This window comes from Dermochelys coriacea, chromosome 6 (genome assembly GCF_009764565.3).
Source record: "Dermochelys coriacea isolate rDerCor1 chromosome 6, rDerCor1.pri.v4, whole genome shotgun sequence".
NCBI classification, from domain to species: Eukaryota; Metazoa; Chordata; order Testudines; family Dermochelyidae; genus Dermochelys; species Dermochelys coriacea.
The window spans coordinates 112,746,157-112,770,645 of record NC_050073.1 but is presented as its reverse complement, the minus strand read 5'-3'; the positions used below and the strand labels follow the sequence as shown (position 1 = coordinate 112,770,645).

At 41.5% G+C, this 24,489-nt stretch overlaps 1 protein-coding gene across 1 annotated transcript in view; it reads left to right on the top strand.

The window, feature by feature from the left end:
- The first annotated feature begins 10,303 nt into the window (after positions 1-10,303).
- NUDT14 (nudix hydrolase 14) overlaps positions 10,304-24,489 on the top strand; it is a 101,002-nt gene continuing 86,816 nt past the window's right edge. The window contains exon 1 of the mRNA XM_038407990.2: positions 10,304-10,618. Coding sequence (XP_038263918.1) covers positions 10,538-10,618 — 81 coding nt within the window. The 5' untranslated portion in view covers positions 10,304-10,537. The remainder of the gene's footprint in view (positions 10,619-24,489) is intronic.

Here is a 24,489-nt window from a genome sequence, read left to right as displayed (position 1 = left end):
GACCACTGAATTTGTGTTTGGCAGATTAAAGGGTCACTGGTGTTGCCTGTTTGGCAGGTTAGACCTCAGTGAGGAATATATTCCCAAGGTCATAGCAGCCTGCTGTGCTCTGCATAACATTTGTGAAGCTAAAGGGGAAAATTTTCCCCAGGGGTGGAGCATTGAGGTGGATTGCCTGGCAGCTGATTTGGAGCAACCAGATACCAGGGCTATTAGAGGGGACTCAAGGGGGTGGGGGGAGCTGTTTGAATAAGGGAGGCTTTGAAGCAGCATTTTGACAATGCACCCCAGTAATGTGTTTTTCTGTAATGCATTCAGTCTGGCATTGTTTACTTGTTGCCTTGAATGACCCTTCTAATGATTGCTGCCTGAGCGTTAATTGTAATCTGCAAATGTGCTGATTGCCACTTTGTATGAATTTCTGCAGCAACCACCATGTGTAGGACACAAAAAAAGAATCATTCTATTTCAAGACTAGATTTTTATTAAACAGCTATACACAGATTTCCACTTCTAATGAAACATGTCTCTAGGGGTGGAGTGCAAGGGGTACTGGGACGGACCAGGAACATGCAATGAATGTGAGGGAGGAGCTTTGGGGGGCCTGGAATGCAGTTCTGTATGGGCTGCAGGGGGAGTTGAGCACAGATGTGTTCCAACTGCAGCACAATCAAGGACCTCATCATCTCTGTTTGGTCCTCAGCTTTATTATCCGCTCCAGCCCCCTATCATCCTCTTCTACCCGTCTCCTCTTCTGGCTATCCATTCTGATTTTTTTGTGGATTGTCTCTCTCTACACTCTGTGCTCACTATCTGCAGCATCAGATGATTGCAGCACTTTTCTAAACATATCCTCCTTACTTCTCATTGTTTGCTTCCTTATCTGATGGAGGTGCTCCGCTGGTGTGTAGGAGCTGGATCTCAAGGGTACATCTGCAGAAACAAAAGGAACAATACACACTATCAGTATAGTGAGTGCACTCACAGCCTTGAATCATAAAAGTTACATACACCTCTTTCTCACTTTTCCTTTGCCTGCACACAGCATGGCAAGTGCTCTAACCATGGTGAGTTTGGTCCAGGAGGGAAGGGGCAAGATACAACAGAGGGGTCTGGGAGCTTCAAAAGGGGATCAGTACATGTGCCTAGGGACTCTATTCTGAATATTGGCACCGTTTGCCACAGGCGGGGGTGATCAAAACTGGTATCTCTCTCTTGAGGATAATCAAGTATGCAAGGGTGCATCTCCTGCATGCGTGCAGCTTCAGACCGGGTCTGTATGCTGCTCACCTGCGTGCTGCTTTGGTTCCTACAGAAGTAATTGATGATTGGCATGACAAAGTTTCCTACAGCGGGGGGAAGAAACAAAGGAGCTCTGCCAAGGATACTTCAGCAGAGGATTGCAGAGTACCTCCAGGAAAGGTACCTTGAGATCTCTAGAGAGGATTCCTGGGAGATCCCCATGTGGAATAACAAACTTTTCTGCAGGGCACTCACTTGTTCAGCTGTATAGGGCAATGAGAAGCAGATGCAAACTGTCCTAGTGCTGTTAATTTCTATCCCTTTCCCCACTTGTACAATGTAACAAAATAAAGGAGACCTATACCCATACTTATGTCTCCCTGCAGTATCAAAGCAAAATGAGTACTTTCCGGAGCTCCCCTCTCCTGCTTCAGGCATGCCAGAGCCTGAGTAGTGGGACTGGCTAGACCCCTCCAGAGTCAAAAAGAGGTCCTGGTTTACCACGCCACCGCATGACCCTGTCACCTGTCCCATATCCTCCTCCAATTCCACTTCCTTGTCCACTAATTCATCCTCAGGGTTGACTCGGCTGGCCGTTCATCCAGTCCCCCTGAAGTATCGATAGGGCTCTTGGTGGTGGAGGTGGGGTCACTGCCAATGATGGCGTGCAGCTCCTTGTAGAAGCTGCATATCTTCAGCGCCACACCAAGGTGATGGTTGGCCTCCCTTGCCATCTGGTGTGCCTGCCTCAGCTCCCTAAGCTTAGCTTGACACTGCTGCATGTCCCTTTCATGCTCCTTCTACTCCATGCCATGAGCAAACTGCCTGTAGGTATCAAAGTTCCTACAATGGGAGCAGTTCTGTGACTACACAGCCTCCACTCCCCACAGACCCAGCAGATCGAACAGCTCCGGTGTACTCCAGGCAGGAGCATGTTTGTTGCGGAAAGCCAGCATGGTCAGATGGGAAGATGCTATGTTAATGCTGAAAAGTGGAATTGGAAGTGGAATTTCAAAAATTCCCAGGGCTTTAAAGAGGGAGGGGTGTATGCCTGTGTACCTGGCTTCAGGGCTGCAGAGTTGAAACTGCTGACCAGAGTGGTCAAAATGGGCATTGTGGGACACCACCTGGAGGCCAATTAGGGCAACACATAAGCAAGTACAGTGTCTACACTGACACGGTGTCACTCTAACTTTGTAGCAAAAAGCTCTATTCCTCTAGTCGAGGTGGTTTTATTATGTCAGTGTAGCAGGAGAGTTAAATTGGCGGGAGGAGCAGTGCAGTGTGTACACTCCCACTGTTTTGTTGACAAAAGCTGACTTTTGTCCACAAAACCGTATAGTGTAGACAAGGCCTTAGTCACAGTTCCTTCCCAGCACTGCTTCTGGGCTATAGACATTACATGCCAGGACCTACCCATTTCTGAGCCCAAAGGCTCAATCTAGCCCTTAATGAAGAAGCTTAATGAAATCCAAGCCCAGTTGCTCTGTACCAGTTCTGCCACTCATCATATTTTTTTGTAAAGACAAGATGGGTGAAGTAATATCTTTTATGGGACCAACTTCTGTTGGTGAGAGAGACAAACTTTCGAGCCACACTGAGCTCTTCTACACTGCATACATTTTTCTATTCATTTTCTCACTCAGATTTCAGACTACATAATGATAACTCGAAGCATGTTATGTAAGGGTCTGCCACTCACTCTCTATTCATTAGATCTTTAGCTTAGCTAGTACCTTCACGAAGAACATCGTAAACCTCATTCCTTATCAGAAGACTTCCTTTTCTTTGGATTACAACTGCAATTCCACAACACCAAAAAACATATGGCTTTTTCAGTGAGAATTTTCTCAAATATATTTCCCATTCAACTTCCATTTATTATCAAAGATGATTTACTTCAATGCCTCATGCATAAAGTTAGGAACATATGTGTTTGCAGAAGTTAGTCTATCACAGGTCATAAATATATATTTTAAAATTTAAAATTCCAAAAGCTTCCTGTACAGCACAGAGAATGGTATGAGCAATCCATTATACACAATGATATCTCTCTAAAACAAAACAAAACAAATGTAAAGTGGGATCACAATGTTTATTTCACAGAGTAATCTGATTGGCTGAACAGATTTAGATACTCTATAACTTTTAATATAAGTATACAGTGATACTGTAAACTTACTGCTGATTGGAACTATGTTTATATTCCAACTGGGCTGGGAAAATTGAAGTAATTTTAAAATAAAAGTATTAGTTACAGTTCACTGGAGTTTTAAATGATCTGAAAATTATTTTGACCAAAGGGCTACGTAGGGACAAATTCATGTCTGATGTAATTTCATCTATGCAAATGGAGTTATGATAGGGATTATCATATTTTTCAAATTATATATTCCCAGTAAATCAACTAATAATACATTGTTGTTTATTCATTATAACATACATACTTTAAAATATACTATTTAGTCCCATAATATGAGTGACAAAATATTAAGATTTTATTAGAATTGATGGTAACTGCTCTGTAATATAAAAGACAAATAATTTATTGCTAAGTAAATTTTATGATAGCTGTAGGGATCCAGGGTGGATTCCCTCCGAACCAGAGGGTAAAGAGCCACCTTCTCAGCCTGAAAAACAAGCTTACTCCAACCCCCGGAAGGGGAGGGGTGGAACCAGAAGTACAAAGGGCAGGGCCCTTAGCCCAGTGAGGACAGCACCAGGGAGGGAGACACAGGCCGCTGGCTGTTCCCTCCAGACTCTGCTGCCGACCCAGGGGAGGCCCTGGGCCAGGAGAAACCTGACCTGGAGGAAGGACTGAGGCGACCAGGACTGCCAGCCGCCGAGTACTCGGAGGACCTGCAGGGGCCAGGCTGTAACCCGGGCCAGCGTGAGCCTGACACAGAGGCGGAGCTGGAGCTGCCAGCAGCTGAATATCCGGATGAACTGGAGGGACTGGAGAGGACCGCTTGAGAGACCGGGTAGGAAGTAGCCAGGGGCAGAACTGCACAGTGTGGTAGGTGTATTTGGTCAGCGTGGCGCAGATGGTTCCCCGCTGACCCACTGTCAGGGCCCTGGGCTGGAATGCAATGGAGCTGCGTGGGCCTGTGTTCCCTCTCCCCAGGCCAACCCGCCTTGGGTAGCAGAATCCCGAACGCCACTGACTCGAGCCAGCGCTCCCCTGCCTGAGGGGCGCGCCGCAGACTCTGGCCGGCACACCTCCCTCCGCTAATTCTCCAATGACCGAAAGGTGTGACTAAGGCCTGCCAGTGGGACCGTAGCTCTCCATCACCCCCTAGAGGCTCAATGGACCTCGACGGACTGATTGAAACCTGTCACAGTAGCAAAGACTCCTCTCATTTTAGTCATATTGGTGAGGGTCTTACTATTATATGAGATGGCAATAACCTTTGTAGATGATGTAACAAAAAAGTATTAGATTAGAAGGCAAAAATAAACAGATGGCTGGCATATCAGAATATTGTCCTAGTGCAATCAATATATTGACAAAATAGTTTGAGTTATGTGGTGATTGCGGAATAGTTGTGCACACAGACATCTGCCTTAAGGTTGTATGGAAAGTGAACATAAATCACAGAGATAATAACCATGACAAATTGTGAGCTTCTGTTGTTCAAAAACCTAATGCTGTTAAATCAGTATTAAGAGTATCAAAAACATGAAAGAGAACCTAGCCTTCTGTTGTGTATTGATAGCCAAACTCCTGGTAAAACTAGCAGACCTTCAAATCTAATGATGATCTATTTAAAAAAACATGAGAAGGATGATTAATAAGAATGTTTTTTGGTAGATGGGAATAGTGAAGTCAGACTAGATGATCACAATGGTCCCTTCTGACCTTGGAATCTATGAATCTAATAAAACTTCCATTTATTCTTCTACTGAAGAAGATTGGTGTTTATGTTCCTTCCATTTCACATGCAACAAATACTGCAACAACAAGGTATTTTATATTTAATAACAATGAAATTTTATTACCTTGCCTTTTACACTTCAGGGAATATGAAGATATTTTAGTTTTTGCAATATTGTAATTTTTTTTTATTCCAAAGCAGATGTTTTTGAAACATGTTTTTGAATTGAAAGGTGTCAAGCAAGAAAGTACAAATGCAATAATATTTTTGTTCATATTACATTTAATGAACCCTATCCACTTTATAAATATTAACAAACTTAGCCTCACAACAGCCTTACACTGTAGCCAATGCTTATTATCTATTTTATACATGAACAAATTGAGGCTGAGAGACATTTCATGCACCATTGAAGTCAATGGGGTTTTGCCACTGATTCAATTAGAATAGGACTGGGCCGTAAATTCTGTCCAAAATTCACACAGGGTGGCAGACCCTTAGTTGGCAAAATTGTGATAGTGCCATTGAGGTAAATGGTGCTATGACCATGTTCATCAGCTCAAGATCTGCCCCAATACTGCGACAGAATTAGGAATGTAATAATCCAGCTGTCCTGACTACTAGTCTTGTACATGAACCACAAGCCCGTAATTCCCAAAGCAGCAGAAACCCATCTGTTGACCTCAAAGGCATTGTGTAAGGCCCTTTTCTTTTCTTTGCCAACAGGTGTTGAGTCTGAGGGTGGTATATAGTTTAGTGGGGACCAAGAGTCATCCAGTGTAAACTATTTTTAAAAATCACACAGGCTCCAGATAGTATGTTTTATAAATACACTTATATAAATTAAAATAACATGCACTGGAGGTGATGGTATTACTGAAATAACTTACAAGTCCAATGCACAATAGCAAAAATAGTGAGTAAATATGGGGCACTCTTATAAAGTATATAGGCCATAAAACCAATGATATCTGCTTAGAATTAGAAAGAAAAAAATCAGACAAAATAGATATCAGTAAAGGAAAAAGATTTGTTTCTCTTTATAAAATGCTTTGAAATAAAATAACTGTATAGTACAAATACCAAGTAGTATTATTTATAAAGTTTTGTCATTACTTCATAATCACTATCACAACATTGTAGCATATAAAAAGGCTGACAAATGGGAAATTAGGGTTTGAATTTATTATTGGTTGATTGTATGTTCATATTAACCATTGCATTGCAGTGAAGAATTTAAGATATTTCTGCCTGCTTTGTACTTGCAAAAATGTAATAAATGAGGAAGGTTATGTGGACTGTGACGCTGAAGTAAACTAGCAAATTATACAGTCGTTTGCATAATTCATTCTTACTAGCTAAAACATAACTTTTGGCTTTGGTGTTGGTAACACTTAAAGTAATAAGCTCTGTTTAGGAGGACACTTGTCCCCCAAAAAAATTAATTGCAGGCTTAAGCAAAGATGTCAGACATGAAATGCATGAATGCATCCAATGAAGACAGCTGTCGCTCACGAAAGCTTATGCTCCAATAAATTTGTTAGTCTCTAAGGTGCCACAAGTCCTCCTTTTCTTTTTATGAAATGTACAGTTTACTTAGTTGTAAGATGCAGCTTTTTGGCTAATTGGCAATGGATTTTTTTGCACAATAAATCTTGTAATTAAAGTACAATAAATTTACCAGTAGTAGGCAGCAATTTTACCACAAGTCTTGCAATATGTGGAGTTTTTCTTAAAGCTCCAGTTCCTGAAATCATGTTATTTGGTGAGACTCTCAGCTTTCTTTCTTTCTTCCTTCCTTCCTTCAAGTATGTTTCTAGCCCTTGTGGTTGAGGAGAACAGCTTGAAAATGTGACCTGAAAAGTCAAAAGCAGAAGGCAAATAAAAAGAGCCCAATATTTATTATATTTTAAAAAACCATCATTCTAAAGCTAGTCTCATGGTATTTGGGGGCCTCACTTGTGACTTTTGAATGTGTGGATTTGGAAATACAGGGTGGGCATAGAATTAGGGCCTAATCCTGTAAACATTCCATCAAGCTTACTTCCAAGTGCTGTGAATAGCCCCGTTGACTTCAGTAGTATTATTCATTATAGGTTTCAGAGTAGCAGCCGTGTTAGTCTGTATCCGCAAAAAGAAAAGGAGGACTTGTGGCACCTTAGAGACTAACGAATTTATTTGAGCATAAGCTTTCGTGAGCTACAGCTCACGTCATCGGATGCATTCAGTGGAAAATACAGTTTGGAGATTTATATACACTGAGAACATGAAACAATGGGTGTTACCATACACACTGTAACGAAAGTGATCAGGTAAGGTGAGCTATTACCAGCAGGAGAGCGGGGGGTGGGGGGAGGGAACCTTTTGTAGTGATAATCAAGGTGGGCCATTTTTCCAGCAGTTGACAAGAACGTCTGAGGAACAGTGGATAGTTCACCTTACCTGATCACTCTTGTTAGTGTGTATGGTAAAACCCATTGTTTCATGTTCTCTGTGTATATAAATCTCCCCACTGTATTTTCCACTGAATGCATCCGATGAAGTGAGTTGTAGCTCACGAAAGCTTATGCTCAAATAAATTTGTTAATCTCTAAGATGCCACAAGTCCTCCTTTTTATTCATTATAGTAAGCGTTATAGCTCTGATCCTGCCGCTGTATCCACATGGACAGATCCTGGTATCTGCATGGAGTCCCAAGAAGTCAACAGATCTCTGAGCAGGCACAGGAGCTTGCCCATATGGTTATAGTTGCAGAAATGGTATCTATGGTTGGTAGAGCAGCGTTTGCCAGAGCGGTAATTTAGGCCTCAGCCCTCCAACTGAATCCGTAGGGGTAGACCCTTGTTACAGCTTATAACCCTAATGAAATCACTGAAGTTCTGAATGCATACAAGTGTTCACTCGTAGATCCAATTGTAGGAGCAGGGCTGTAGTTATTTTTGCTATTCTCATTTGGACACAAACAGATAGCTTGTAGTCTTCTTATCTATATTTTTACTTGATATATGCAATTATGCACACAGACATGGGTTATAGTTTTGTTTTATTTAACTAAATGCTACAATTGTCATTAGTTAATACATCTTAATGTTTACTGATTGTATTTCCCAAAATGCCATGTATACTTTCATTGTACTTAGGCTATGTCTACACTAGCACTTTTGTAGGTATAACTTATGTCACTCAGGAGTATGAAAAAAAACACTCCTCTGAGTGTCATAAGTTACACGGACAGAAGTGCCAATGTGGACAGTGCTATGTTGGTGCAAGATGCTCGTTGAAGGTGGTTTAATTAAGTTGATGGAAGAGCTCTCTCCCGTCGGCATAGAGCAACACATGAGCAATCTTACAACCGCACAGCTGCATCAATAGTGTAGACATGGTCTTTGTGTGCAAAGTTAAACACAACACGTGTGCTAGTTTTTGCAGGATCAGGGCCTAAGTTTCCATTTTATACAAGGGTGACAAAATGAAGCTGGTATACCAAAATACTAAGTTCTGAAATTTAACATCAATTTAAAAAAATTACTTCACAAATAAGTATGACATTTTGTGACTGATAAGAGTATAAGACTGAACCCCCCGGGGTCTCTACTACATCCCTGTTTTGCATATAGGATATGGATATTCACAAGTCTGTTCAGAGATTAAGGAAAGCAAGAGACAGAAGCAATTTTTAATAGATTCATTATCAAGATACATAGCTGTGTTAGAATGTTCAAAACCAGCTTAGCCTGGGACCTGGGGATTATATCCAAGGAAAATGTGCAGAGAAATATATCTTTGTTTTTTGGTGATGTGTAAGTGGTGCATGGGAATGTGCATTCTGAAGGGATGTTTGTGAGAAGATGATGTGTTGTGTCTTGGGGTGGATATGTGTTTTTCAGAAGGCAACATGTAATGTATGGGGGTGCAGCTTGGGGACCTGATCCCATTTCCCCTATATACTCACAAACATTTTATTTTAAGCACATGATGCCATTTCAGTGGGAGTACTCATGTGAGGACTTGTCTATAGTTAACATTTAATTAGACCTAGCTGCAGAATTCAAAGTGTGAAAAATTCACCCATGCATGTTGGAGCTAAACTGACCTAACGAATCAGGGAGGTGGCTACCGCTGCTGAAGGAGGTGGATTACCTATGTAGGTCCTACATCCATGGAACAACCACTTCCAGGAACACAGGAAGTGTCTACACCAGGGGTTCTCAAACTGCAATCCACGGACCTACGACCTCCATTCAGGTGGTCCACAGATAGTTCCCTCTAAGGTGCACGCCTGAGTGGCCACACATGAGAGTATAAAGGGCTGGCCATCTAATTAGTGGAGCTGTGCAGGCGTGGCTCCACTAATTAGGTGCCTGGACCCTGGAGAAGATGCACATGTAAGGTGAGGTGGTGGCCTTGGAGGGAATAGGGTGAGAAGAGGGGGTGGGGGGAATTTGGGATGTGTGGGGCTGCAGCGGCCAGAGAAAGAGGTGACTTTCTCCAAGTCCAGGGCAGCAGCTGCTGTGGGGGGGGGGGCAGCCCCCTTTCCCAGCCCCAGATCTGTGGTGGGGGAGAGACCCCCACTCCTTCCCAGCCCCAGCTTGGGGGGCTGCCGCAGCAGGGGAGAGCACATCCATCGCGTTAGAAAGGTCAGACTACTGATATTAAAATCGGAGTAGCGTGCTTTTATTTGTAGAGCAAAAAAAAAAAAAAAAAAAAAGTTATGAAGCGTGGGTTTTGTTTTTGTTTTAAATTTTTTAACATGGCGCTTCTATCCAGTGGTTAGCTACCGCTGCAAACAACATTTGGAAAGAACATTAAGGGATCCGCCGAGCCCCTCAGCAATTTTCAAGTGGTCCAGGGGGAGAAAGAAGTTGGAGAACCCCTGACCTAGGCTGCAGAGGCTTGTGTCCACACTGTGGACGTGCCCCTGGCCAGTGAAGGAAGGGGGCCAGGAAAACCCAGCAGCTGAAATCCAGGCCGCACTGAAGCGGAGGGGATTTTTGCCATTGACCTGACCCCCCCCCCCCCGGCCAAGGATTTCACCAGGCACCTAGACATGTGCTTGGGTGCAGTGGGGGGGGGGTCACTTCCCTCTGGCTTGGGGGGGGGGGGAGTGTGAGAGGTGGAAAAAAAAAAAAAAAACCCCTTCCCCTAATTGGACGGTTTTGTGGGGGAGGGACTCCTGGCCTCCTAGCGGGGGACGGGGGCAGTTTCCCCTCAGGTGAGGGCGGGGGGGGGGCGTCTTTTCCCGTTAGCTGGAGCGCGTGGGGGGAGGGGTTCCTTCCCCGTTAGCAGGACGGTTGCCGCGGGGGAGGTTCCTTAAGCCGAGGACGGTTGCCGCGCGGGCGGCGCGCGATGCCGCTCTAGCCTGCAGGCCGGGCTGAGCCCCCGCGGTCCCGCCCCGGTTCCCGGGGCCGCTCCTGCCGCACATGGAGGCCATAGAGGAGCTGGCGCTGGCGCCCTGCGCCTCCTCCCGGTACCTGCGGCCCTTCCGGCTCCGCTACCGGCAGGTGAGTCCCGGCTCCCGCGGCACGGCGGGCGGAAGCCCCGGCTACAGCTGGGCCTACGAGCGCGCCGGGGCGCTGCCCTGCCAGGAAACGCGGCCTGGCCCGGGGCTGTAGGGTGGCCTCCCCCCTCCCGCTTGCCTGCAGCCTCCTGCGGACCTGCCCGCCCCCTGGCTCCTAGTCCTCACCAGCGCCCCCGTCGCACTCGGTCCCTCCCAAATCGTTCCCTGCCCCTAGGCTCCCACTCCGCTCAGGCTCCCGTGCGCCCCCTCTTCCTCGCCCCTGCCACTCCTGCGGACGTTGGGCTCTGTCTCTGCGCTTTCCTTGTTCTCCCCGCTGCGCCAAATCGGGGGGAGATTGGAAATAATCGACATCTGAATGAGCTTGACAAAACACCAGAAGAGGTGACTTTAGTTGTTCTCCATCATTTCCGATCGCTGACCGAGGCGCGAGTGGCCCATCACAGTTTCTTCTCGGGCAGGTTTTTCATGGCTGTGATTGCTGGTGGTCTTTAGGTGGCAGCCGTAATATTGTCCTGAAGAGTGCAGTAGTAGGCTTATAATGCATGTCAGTTGTGATCTTTTGATATGAATCCAGATTCTGTTCTATATTCTATTCTATATATACAGCACCTTTCATCCCCAAGCACTTTACATTTGCTGTGTAAACAGGAACCACTTGATCCAGCTGACGCTGAAATACAGGCACCCTCGGGGGTAGAATGCGGCTCTTGTTTAACAGCACACAGCAACCTACATAATAGTTCAGGACTGGAAGTGAAGGCAGATACCATATCTGATTGCAATTGAAGTTGGTCCTTTTGTTGTGAACTGGAAATAGGCCAAAACACACCTGCCCTTGCAAAAAGTACCATTGGGTTTTGCAAGTTGTCAGACTGGGAACCTCGGTTTTATTTCTCATCGGAAAGCCTGAATTATAGTGCCCCCTATTGCCAGTGCGTGCACATTGGTTTGGTACTGATTAGGGCTGAAACACTGCTGTCTGCAGCAACTTAATTTTCTTTGCAGGTCCCACTAAATACGAACCCATTTGGACCTCACTTTATGATTGTATATGACACTACTCACAATCATTTAGTTGCAGTAATTGGAGTAAAGTTGGATGATAGTCTAGATCATCAAAAATGATGAAACTGCCATGTACAGCTAACTTTACAGCACCCATGTGGGAAGCAATGGAAGTAGTAATAGGAAATCCTTTTCCTTATAATGTCAATACAAACCTGAATCTCCTTTCAGGTGATCCCTGAGAATTAGAGCCCTCAGCAATACAAAGAGTACACATGATAAAATGAGATTAGTGTCTTCTACTGTAATATATTGTTTTTTCCCTTCAGAATTTGTTCTGTGAATAGGTTTCTAACTGTACGAAGAGCAGTTGTTTCTCTAATTAAATGTACTGTAATGGTCACTCCAGTCTCAGTATTGACCTAGTGAGGTCCATTAGTTCATTGCAATTACATGGCTGTAGCAAATACAGGAAAACCCAGTCCGTGCAGAAATTAGCAATGCCAAGCTACTTCTCTTCATTCTGCTTCACCCTTTTATCTTTTTTTTTTTTTTTTTTTTTTTTTTTTTTTTTTGGGGGGGGGGGGGTTGTTTTAGGCCTGGCCTACGCTACAGAGTTACATCAACAGTAAGGCAGCTTATGTTGACCTAACTCTGTAAATGTCTACACTCTTATGTTGCTTCTACTGGTGTAAGTTGCCCGCTACACTGACCTAATAACTCCACGTCTGTGAGAGATGTAGCGTTTAGATTGATGTAGTTGGATGATGAAGTGTCTGTGTTATTTACATCACCTATAGGTTGTCAGCCCCGTGTGGGCCCCAGGGCAGGCAGGGCTCCAGCTGTCAGTGCCCCACAATGCCCCACACAGTTAAGTCAATGGAAATGGCCTGGTGAGGACATGCACTACCAGCAGAGGGGGCATAGTGTGGACATGTACCACTGCAGTAATTACTGTGGTGGCTGTACGTCAACATAACTTAAGTCGACTTAATTTTGTAGTGAAGACTGGCCCTTAGAGACACTCATTAAGGAAGGAAGATGAGGCGTGTGTGGAGAAGATATATTTAAGACTAGGAGTTGAAGTGTTGGAAAAGGAAAAGCAGGAGGCGATCAAATAGACAGGGACAGAGTAGGAAGGAACATTTTGAAGTTGGGAACTCTTGCATATCCCAAATAGTGTCTTCCTGCACAAATAGAAAATATAAAGAATTCTTGTAAATAACTAAAGTTTCTGATAATGGATTACCTTTTAAATATTAATGAACTCTAGGTATCTCCAGGACATCACTAGTGATCTTTAATTGTTCCATCTAAAGATTACAGTATTTGGCTGGAGATTCAATTGTAAATTCCTGAATCTTTCTGATCCTATCTCCACAACCAAAACAATCAAGTCAGACAACAGTGGTTAAACTTAATTGAGGTCTAGATGACTTGCATTACAATTTAGCCTGTAGGTATGGCCTTGTCCATGCAGGCTGGACCACATTTAGTTTTAAACCAGTAGGGCCATAGCCATGCTCAAAAGCCATTGTTGAACTTGCTTGTTTTCATAGAGTAACCAAGGCCAAAAATATCTGATGCAGAAAGTTGCCCTGATGTGTTTCAGAAATTAAGTTTCCCTTGGGGACTATATTCCCTTCAGTATAGTACATTTATTCACTATATATTTCTTATGATTTGATTTCTTTGAGGAGAGAGAGAGAGAGAGAGATGTGGTCTAGTGTGCTAAGCAGAGAACCAGAATCTCTTGACTTCTAATCCTAGTTCGTACACTGACTATCTGACACAGGCTTTGTTTTAGAAGCCTGTTCTGACAAGACAGCTCTCATCACTGCTTCCTACCATTTAATTTTTAGTGTATGATCTGTCAAGGAATTTTTGGAAGTGTACAGGCTAGACTAATATAAACTGCAATTTTACATTTTCTAGTATATATGGGCAAGCCTGTGCTAGAGTGGAATGGTGAACAAGCATCTATTTGAATGATGGCAGGACATTCAAACTCATTGCCATGGGATGTCATGATGGCCAAAAGTATAACAGTGTTCAAAAAAGAAAGAGTACTTGTGGCACCTTAGAGACTAACAAATTTATTTGAGCATAAGCTTTCGTGAGCTACAGCTCACTTCATCGGATGCATTCGGTGGAAAATACAGTGGGGAGATTTATATACACACACACACACACAGAGAACATGAAACGATGGGTTTTATCATACGCACATGTAAGGATAGCGATCACTTAAGATGAGCCATCCCCAGCAGGAGTGGGAGGGAAGGAGAAACCTTTCATGGTGACAAGCAAGGTGGGTCATTTCCAGTAGTTAACAAGAACGTCTAGGAACAGTGGGGGATGGGATGGGGGGGAGAAATAACATGGTGAAATAGTTTTACTTTGTGTAATGACCCATCCACTCCCAGTCTCTGTTCAAGCCTAAGTTAATTGTATCCAGTTTGCAAATGAATTCCAATTCAGCAGTCTCTCGCTGGAGTCTGTTTTGGAAGTTTTTTTTTTGTTGAAGGATAGCCACTCTCAGGTCTGTAATCGAGTGACCAGAGGGATTGAAGTGTTCTCCAACTGGTTTTTGAATGTTATAATTCTTGACGTCTGATTTGTGTCCATTCATTCTTTTACGTAGAGACTGTCCAGTTTGACCAATGTACATGGCAGAGGGGCATTGCTGGCACATGATGGCATATATCACATTGGTAGAGGTGAACGAGCCTCTGATAGTGTGGCTGATGTGATTAGGCCCTATGATGGTGTCCCCTGAATAGATATGTGGACAGAGTTGGCAATGGGCTTTGTTACAAGGATAGGTTCCTGGGTTAGTGGTTCTGTTGGGTGGTGTGTAGTTGCTGGTGAGTATTTGCTTCAGGTTGGGGGGCTGTCTGTAAGCAAGGACTGACCTGTCTCTCAAGATCTGTGATAATGATGGGTCGTCCTTCAGGATAGGTTGTAGATCCTTGATGATGCATTGGAGAGGTTTTAATTGGTTCAAAAAAGAACTAGATAAGTTCAAAACTTCATGGAGGATAGATTCATCAGTGGCTGTTAGCCAAGGTAGTCTGGGATGTAACCCATGCTCAGGACGACCCTAAATCTCTTACTACCAGAAGTTGGGAATGGAAGACATGTGAATCACTCCATAGTTGCCCTGTTCTGTACACTCCACCTGAAGTTCTGGTGCGGGCCACTGTCAGAGACAGGAGATTGGGAAAGATGGACTGTGGTCACACCCAGTATGGCAGTTCTTATGACAAACCGGAAAAATTGTTCTATGGTACCAGTTAGGATCTAATGAAGTTTAATCAAATAAGGGGACCAATTGTAACAAGAAACTTTATTTACTTTTATGTGAGCTTTACTCTATTTTCAGAGCTTCAGATGGTTTAGTGTTTGGCTTTGTCATTTTGTTCTATATTGATTAACTAAGGTTTCCGGTCATTCATTCCTGAGTTAAACATTTGATACATAAAAATGAAATGGAAGTGGGAAAAATCTTTTTAATGTGTGGCCTTTTCTTTTACTTTTAATGGAATAAAAATATTTAAAGTTATTAACATTCTAAAAGTTTGGTGTGTTTGTTTTTTTTTTTTTTTTTTAAGAGAATGTTGTGGATCTGAATCTGTTGTGTGCTGTGTAGTGAGCAGAAAATGCCCATGTAAAAAGGGAGTTGAGTGTAATTTCACAGTGGATTGCAAACAAGGATTCTTGATTTCTAAGAGATCTGACTCTGATTTCCTCTGTGGCCTTGAGCAAGCTCCTTAGTCTCTGTGTTTCCAAAATGGGATTTAAGATTTACCTATCTCGCTGGACATGAGGATTAAGATCCAATTCTGCAAGGAGCTCTATGCAGGGAAAGCAAGATTGGGGCCTCATTAATGGCCTGAGAACTTTGGCGATCAAAAGAACTAAGTTATTATTTATTATACTGTACCAACTAATTCCACATTTAGAAATAATTTTTATATAGTAGCATGAGTGTTCCCAGCTGCCTAAAACATTTGCTGAAGCTTCATTCTGCTTTTTGGTAAACATAGTACATTCTTTTCTAGTTTGACAGTTAAAATGTTGCTGTGAAAATAATAAACAGAATTTTAGGTAACCTGTTCAAACAAGTACCACTGTCTGTTAAATCTTCAAAGACTCCAGTATTAGGAAGTGTTCATTTGTCAAAGCAATCATGTTAAGGATGATGGTGTAATTTCTTTTGCAGAATTTTTCTGAATTCCTTCAACCTTTCTAGTACTCATGATAATATTAAACGCAAAATAATAATAAGACAGCATTTTGGCTGAAATGACATCATATAGCATTTTATATGCATAAACATAAGGAACCTTGAAGTTATAGTTTTCACAAGCAGCATGAGCATATGCTGTATTTTAGATGAATGGTGGTCTTGAAGTTAAGGCACAGGATTGGGACTAGAAGTGAGGGGACCTGGTTCTATTTTCGCACTGCCACAGACTTCTGATGTAATGCTATTTAAATTTCAAAATTATTTTAGCATGAGATGTGGTTGGGAGTTGCTGAAGGAAAAATATGAAGAAAACTTGGAAAGTCAGAGAAGTAGTAGAAGGGAAACATAAAGGTATTTTTGTGTGTGCTGTAATGAAGGTTTATTTTGGCCACCAAGCTTGCACCTGTTCCTTGTGTGAAATAGCTTAGGGACAGTTAGAAGGTAATGGCTGGTAATGTAGAGATTGGTGAGCAGTGGTTAGCAGTGACAGAAATTTCCAGCTTTTTAGGTTAAGCATAGTCTTTATGTTAATTTTAACAAACTCTTAACAGTAAATATCATCTTAAATTGGGGATCTTGCTCCTAATGGTTTCCTGTATGCAACTGAATGAAACAAATTAACTGAACTCCATCGATTGTGTCCGTTTAATTGTATAATCACAAGAGAATGGTAGGCATTTTACAGAACAGTAAGAAGATTGCAATCTGCATACAATGGAGTACAATCATTTTTCATCTTACTTAGCTACAAACAGGCAGCAGGAATCTCAAATTATAAAGATAAAAATATTAAAAATAAGTGTACTTATGTGAGTGTAGTGAGATAATTTAGGATGTGAGAGTTGAGAGATTGTCTGGAATAATAGGCTGGGAAGGCAATGAGAAACTGAGGTAGCATTGTTTGTTGTGGACATATGGGTGTGAAGTTATGAGGGCAACAGCTGATCAGAGAGCAGGAATTCACTTTGCATTCATTGAAGTCAGTAGCAAAGGTGCCAGTAATGCAGGTTCAAGCCTGCAATGTACATTCTCTGTATACAATTTTTACTAGTATGTCTACATTTTAGAAATTAAGTAAACAATGGTGTTTTGATTTAATGTCCAAAGGCCATTAGTAGCCAGAGCACGGAAACTGGCATATTGGTTATTGAGAAACAGCCATGCACTTATGCAAAGTTTAAATTAACTGTGAAATAACTGCACAGTTGAGTGCTAGTAAATGTATTTCACCAGTATGCTATGGTTAGCTTGGGTTATTCCACTTCACAATAATGATTGCTAAGGGCTTCTCTAAATGGGGACATGCAGAAAAATTAATCCAAATAAACTAAAGGTATGAATTCAAAGTGGGTTTGTTAAACTGCATTAAACTCCTGTATGTACACTCTCATTCAAAATTAAAGTGATGTTAATTGGGTTTATCTTAATTCACTTCCAAATTAAGGCTGGGTCTAATCTTAAAAATTAGATCAACCTAGCTATGTCGCTCAGGGCTGTGAACAATATTTTGCCCTTAGCACCATAGTTTCATAGACCTAAGCCCAGGTATAGGCACAGCTAAATCAACAGAATAATTATTTTGTCAACCTAGCTATCACATCTCAGAGAGGTGGACTGACTATATAGAAAGGAAAAACTCTTTCTGTCAACGTAGGAAGCATCTGCACTATGGGCATGGCTACACTGGAAACTTTAAAAGCGCTGCTGCGGGAGCGCTCCAACGGCCGCGCTTTGAAGTGCAAGTGTGGTCGCGCGTGAGCACTGGGAGAGAGTCCCAGCGCTCTTGGTAATCCACCTCCACTGAGGGGATTAGCTCAGAGAGCTAAGCGTGGCTCCCAGCGCTTGGAGCCTGTCCGCACTAGCACTTTAAAGTGCTCAGACTTGCTGCGCTCGGGGGTGATTTTTTTTAGATCCCTGAGCCAGCAAGTTAGAGCACTATAAAATGTAAGTGTAGACAAGCCCTATGCCACACTATAGCATTTACACACATCTACACTATAGCAGCACACCTGCAGCGCTGTTGCTGTTCCACCGTAGTGGCTGTACTGTAGACATACCATAAATTAAACCAAATTAATGGCACTTGAATGCTGAAAGAGTGTGTGCACAGGGGTTTAATGAGGTTTAACTAATCCACTTTAAATTTACACCTTTAATTTGAATTAATTTTCCTGAGTGTCCCCATGTACGCAGGCCCCAGGATGAAAATAATCCGGTCCAGAGAAAATGAGCCACTTTACATCATCTAATGTAGATTTTTATTACAATTGCTATGTAAAAAAAATGACTGGTGTTTTGTATACTCCTAGTAGTATTCTCGTCACATATTTTGTACAATCTTTAATTTGTTTTTTGTTTAAATTATTACTTTTTTTTTTTTTTCATAAATTGAGCTAGCTCGGAGAAATGTACCTGTATATGTCTGTAATTTTTCAATTGAGATTAAAAATACATGTCTGGTTAGAGATGAGTAAAAATGGCTATTTGTTTCCCAGTACAAAAAATTCTGTTATCTGAAGCAGTGTAACATGTAGAAGTATACATACGGTGTATGTTTTAATACAGATGATGAACAGTAGTGTACAAACCTTAACAGTGGATTTGGATGTTATGGAAGTTATAAAATCTTCTCTAAAGTGGGAATATTGTGTAAAATGTAAAGACAGAAAAACAGATTTTAATGCTTTATATTAAATGAGTATAGCACATTGTGATTATACCTTGAAAACACAGGTTTAATAAGAAATTGCATATAAATGGCTAGTGATATTGAATATGCATTTTTTACATTTTTGCAGCCACAACTCATATGTTTTTTTAATTATTTGCTTTGAAAACACTATGTAGAAAATGATGACTTAGCATAAACAGGGACATTATATTTTTTTTTTATTCCACAGGATATGTAAAATAACTATCTGACTTAAATTTTTATGTGAATTAGTCTTTCTACATAATTTATAGCTAAATAAAGCAGCATTCCCTGATCTCCAAGAACTTAGCTTTCAACATGTTGTCCCTTAAACATAGACCAAGGTCTTGTTAATATAGTAATACTAAAGTTTAAATAAACTAAAGCTTACTTTTCATTATTGGTCAACTAGTGTCACACGAAAGCGATGATCACTGATCAAAACAACATTAATTATCTGTTTCACATTGTGTGTGCTGTGTCAAAATCCTTTAAATGTTGCATATGAAGCTGAGAGGGAACCTTAAGGCCTGTGACAGAGCAGCTGGTCTGGACATGGGCTGATGCCCCAGTTGACAGGTTGTTGGATTAGAAAGAATATCAAAGGCAGTGAGTAAGATTAGGGATAAGTGAACATCTGACAGCAGTTTGCAGCGGGGGAGAACAGATGATAAACAATGGGAGCTGGGCACTTGGATGTGGGGGGGGGGGGACTGAGAGGTGAGAAGGCCATGGGAAAAGTGTGGCAGCAATCCTTAAAGCTCCAGGTTGCTAGCATCATGAATGAACAGGAAATAGGATTTGCTAGGACAGATGTGCTGAGTGGTGATGAATACATTATAGGGAAATGAGGGCAAACCTCTTAAAGGTGAGGGCTATTCTTTCTCCAAAAATGTTAAATATAAATGTGGGAAAGATTCACCCTTCCGTAAAAAAACAAAACATTCCAGTTTGTTTGAAAAATAATGCAGAAAAGGAGGGAATACAGCTGTTGATTTTGACTTTATTGAATGTTTGTTCTTCAGTGATACTTTTAACAAACTACAGCACACCAAACTACTGCTAAACCAATAATAATATCACAGGTACTTATTTTGACAGCCTAAAATGATGAAGAGATGGAAGTAGTGGGTTTTTTTTAAGATGGTGCTTTGATGCTTTTTAATTTGTTTTCAGTACATGGTATCTACATAACATAGTGGTGGGGTATGTTGCAGATATCTACAGTTATTTCTCAGAATAACTGTGTAGCACTTCCTGGGCTTTTTGTGCCACAAAACTATGATTTTTGTTGCTACTTCTTGCTGGATCCATTTCCTCTGTTCATGATATAGCCAGTTCAGCAAAGCCAAAGGACTGGCAACTATGTTCTTTGTGTAGCTTCTAAAAAACCTGGATGCTGACTTGTGTACTTCTGCCACTTTCATTTGAGGCCTGAAAAAGTTATTGAAATTTGAAACTGAAGTAATATATTAGTTTATCAAGAAGAAGAAATGTGTGAAATATATGCGAGCCTTTGGTACCCAAGAGGGTATCAGTACAGTTTGTTTCTAGACTTCTAGGCAGTTGTCCTACTAAATAAAATATTTTCCCAGATTGTAGAAGGCACCACAGGATCATTAAGCCAGGGTAGAAACTGAGAAGATGTGAGAGTGTAAGCTGTGAGCCAAGTCACCGACTGGGCAACAACTGTGAAGTCCAGGACCCTTTCCTCAGGGCTGGCTTTACTTTCAAACAAGTGTACCAAAACAGATGCAAATAAACTTGAAATACCGTATACTAACCACCTCAGACTTTTCCAACTTCTGCCAAGTTTGGAGGGGAGAGGACACACGCTTCCCTGTTAGTCGCCCCTCCCTTGCTACTGTGGAGGAACCCTGACTGGACATCCCTGACCTTGAGTCTCTCATATCTGTGCTCCTGCCCTAGAGACAAGAAATCTTATCTGGCATTCTGTAGGTCACATGCTTGCTCCTAGTCATATGTCCTGCAATGATAGCTCCCAGTTTTAAAGGACCCCAGGGGCAGTAACTGGGATGCATGCATGTGCTCCAAGGTCCTGTTGCAGGGAGAGCAGCCATTCCTGTTGCCAAAATGTTATACTGTATCTTGAGTGGAGCAATAGCTTAAACAGTCTCTCTCTTCCAGGAATTCCTAAGAATTTGTAACTAACAAGAATTGTACTCCGAACAGTTTTATATTAGAGTAGTAACATGGAAAAAGGTGCTCAAATACAATGGTGATGAACACAGTACAACATAAAGAACAGGAGTACTTGTGGCACCTTAGAGACTAAAAATGTATTTGAGCATAAGTTTTCATGGGCTACAGCCCACTTCATTGGATGCATATAATGGAACATATAGTAAGAAGATATTTATACATACAGAGAACATGAAAAGGTGGAAGTACCCATACCAACTGTAGGAGGCTAATTAAGAGCTATTATCAGCAGGGGGGAAAAAACTTTTGAAGTGATAATCAAGAAGGCCCATTTTGGACAGTTGACATGAAGGTGTGAGGATACTTAACATGGGGAAATAGAAAAGGAGTACTTGTGGCACCTTAGAAACTAATAAATTTATTTGAGCATAAGCTTTCATGAGCTACAGCTCACTTCATCAGATACATTCAGTGGAAAATACAGTGGGGAGATTTATATACATAGAGAACACAAAACAATGGGTGTTACCATACACACTGTAACGAGAATGATCACTTAAGGTGAGCTATTACCAGCAGGAGAGCCGCGGGGGTGGGGGGTGAACAGGACCTTTTGTAGTGATAATCAAAGTGGGCCATTTCCAGCAGTTAAGAACGTCTGAGGAACAGTGGGGGCTGGAGGGGGGGAATAAACATGGGGAAATAATGACAGGTTTCAGAGTAGCGGCAACGTTAGTCTGTATTCGCAAAAAGAAAAGGAGTACTTATGGCACCTTAGAGAGTACCAAATTTATTTGAGCATAAGCTTTCATGAGCTACATGAAAGCTTATGCTCAAATAAATTTGTTAGTCTCTAAGGTGCCACAAGTACTCCTTTTCTTCATGGGGAAATAGTTTACTTTGTGTAATGACCCATCCACTCCCAGTCTCTATTCAAGCCTAAAATTAATTGTATCTAGTTTGCAAATTAATTCCAATTCAGCAATCTCTTGCTGGAGTCTGTTTTTGAAGTATTTTTGGTTGAAGAATTGCAACTTTTAGGTCTGTAATCGAGTGACCAGAGAGATTGAAGTGTTTTCCGACTGGTTTTTGAATGTTATAATTCTTGACATCTGATTTGTGTCCATTTATTCTTTTACATAGAGACTATCCAGTTTGACCAATGTACATGGCAGAGGGGCATTGCTGGCACATGATGGCATATATCACATTGGTAGAGGTGAACGAGCCTCTGATAGTGTGGCTGATGTGATTAGGCCCTATGATGATGTCCCCTGAATAGATATGTGGACAGAGTTGGCAACGGGCTTTGTTGCAAGGATAGGTTCGTGGATTAGTGGTTCTGTTGTTGGTGTGTGGTTGCTGGTGAGTATTTGCTTCAGGTTGGGGGGCTGTCTGTAAGCAAGGACTGGCCTGTCTCCCAAGATCTGTGATGGGTCATCCTTCAGGATAGGTTGTAGATCCTTGATGATGCATTGGAGAGGTTTTAGTTGGGGGCTGAAGGTGATGGCTAGTGGTGTTCGGTTGTTTTCTTTGTTGGGCCTGTCCTGTAGTAGGTGACTTCTGGGTACTCTTCTGGCTCTGTCAATCTGTTTCTTCACTTCAGCAGGTGGTATTGTAGTTGTAAGAATGCTTGATAGAGAGCTTGTAGGTGTTTGTCTTTGTCTGAGGGGTTGGAGCAAATGCGGTTGTATGGTAGAGCTTGGCTATAGACAATGGATCATGTGGTGTGGTCTGGATGAAAGCTGGAGGCATGTAGGTAGGAATAGCGGTCAGTAGGTTTCCGATATAGGGTGGTGTTTATGTGACCGTCTCTTATTAGCACCATCATGTCCAGGAAGTGGATCTGTTGTGTGGACTGGTCCAGGCTGAGGTTGATGGTGGGATGAGATTCAATTAGTGTAATGACCGAGCCATTCCCAGTCTCTGATCAAACCTAAGTTAATGGTATGACAGATAAAGTAATGCTTTAGTACCATTTAGTTTCAGTGCTCAACATAACCCTATTGCTACATATGGACCAAATCGCAATCTGAAAAACTCCCAGTTTGCCTTAGGGTTCGTTTGTTTCTGCTGCTTAGAGATCATTTGACAGTATTGCTTCTTTGGAATACATCTATGTGTATTTAAAATATTATGTTGCATTTATAGAGAACCTTTTGTCCTGAAGGTTCCAAAAATACTTCAATAACAACCAGAATATACATAAGCAAGTCACTCAAGTTCAAGTTATCATTTATATTTCTCTGTTAGGTAGCAGATGTGTTGCTTCGTACCCATATCTTCAATATAGGTGTTAAGTTAGGAGAAACTGCTTCTTGAATCTTTCTACATTTTCAGCTTCCTCAAATGGGAAGATGAGGAGTCGGTCTGTGTTACAGAAAACAGATCAAGTTTTAGCTTTTTTTTAAATTAAAAGGTAAAGGTAATAAGAAAATATGAAAACATGGAGCTAGTTACATCTGTTAACTGTGTGCTGTTTTTGTTGATAGTGGGGGAGGGCAGGAGGATGAAAGGTCTTAAGGATCTTTGTGCGAAGTGCCTGTGAGAAAGTCTTAGGGGGAAATCTAAAGATTGTTACTAAGCCTTGGCTTCCATTAGCCCCCTGCTGCTGTTCTTCATCAAGTTATTTTAATGGCTTTCAAAGCAAGTGAGTGGAAAATGGTTTCTCTGGAACTTTAAGGAGACTGAACTGCAAACTGTCATTGCTTTACAAGTAAAACACATCAAAGATTGATGGAAGAATTGCTTGTTAAACACATTAAAGATTCTAATTAAAAAATGGAGATACAAAAGAGACATCACAGTCATCATAATTACTCACAGGTGAAAGCTTAATGGCTTGTCATCTGCTGAGGATCCTGTGTTAAAAGTTCCTCTTTCATATTTTTTGTATTCCTTTATATATTTTGGAGTTCTTTACATTTGCATGAATGAAGGACATGTATTAAACCCCCCCCCCCCCGTTTAAAATGCAAAATAAAATCTCAAATTAATATGCTTTTCAAAAGTATCTTTGCATATATTCAAGGATGCCTTTGAAGATATCTGAACCTTCAAATTCTGACATCTGTGAATCTTTTAAATATCTAGCTGTTGTTTCTTTGACTTTATGTACTACAGTATATAAAAATATTTCGTATGTGTGTACTCTGTGAGAGATACATATGGATATTGTATATGTTAAACACAGTAAATAACCTTGTAAGTATTTTCTGTAGAACCTGCCACTGTCCCTTTTCAACCCCCTCCCCTTTTTTAAAAAAAAAAAAAAGAAAAGAAAAAAATATTCAGGATGTCAATGTGTTTTAGTGCTATATAGTTGATACCTTCTGAATAGAAAAAAGGGATCAGTGCATACAGAAAATAACACTTCTACTAAGTTTAAAAGTCTGAGCCTTCTACTTCAAAGCAAGGTGCATATTGTAGTGTGTAAGGCTGCTCAAGATCAATGTATACATTTAATAAACAAACATAATTTAATACAGAGGTACCTTTCTACAATATGAAACAGTGATATGTTAAATACTTTGTTAGTAAGCACAAAAAGCACCTATTCCATTATGCTATTCACTAATCCTTTTCCATACTGCAATTGCAAATGTCTCCTGTAAAGTTTCAGTCTAAATTCACAAGTTTTTGTAGAGTTTCAGCAAGTGAAGCGATTTATTTTATTTATACACATTCTTAAGAAAACAATTCTTGTCAGTAACCTGATGAGTGGCCATAGCAGTGAGTGGAT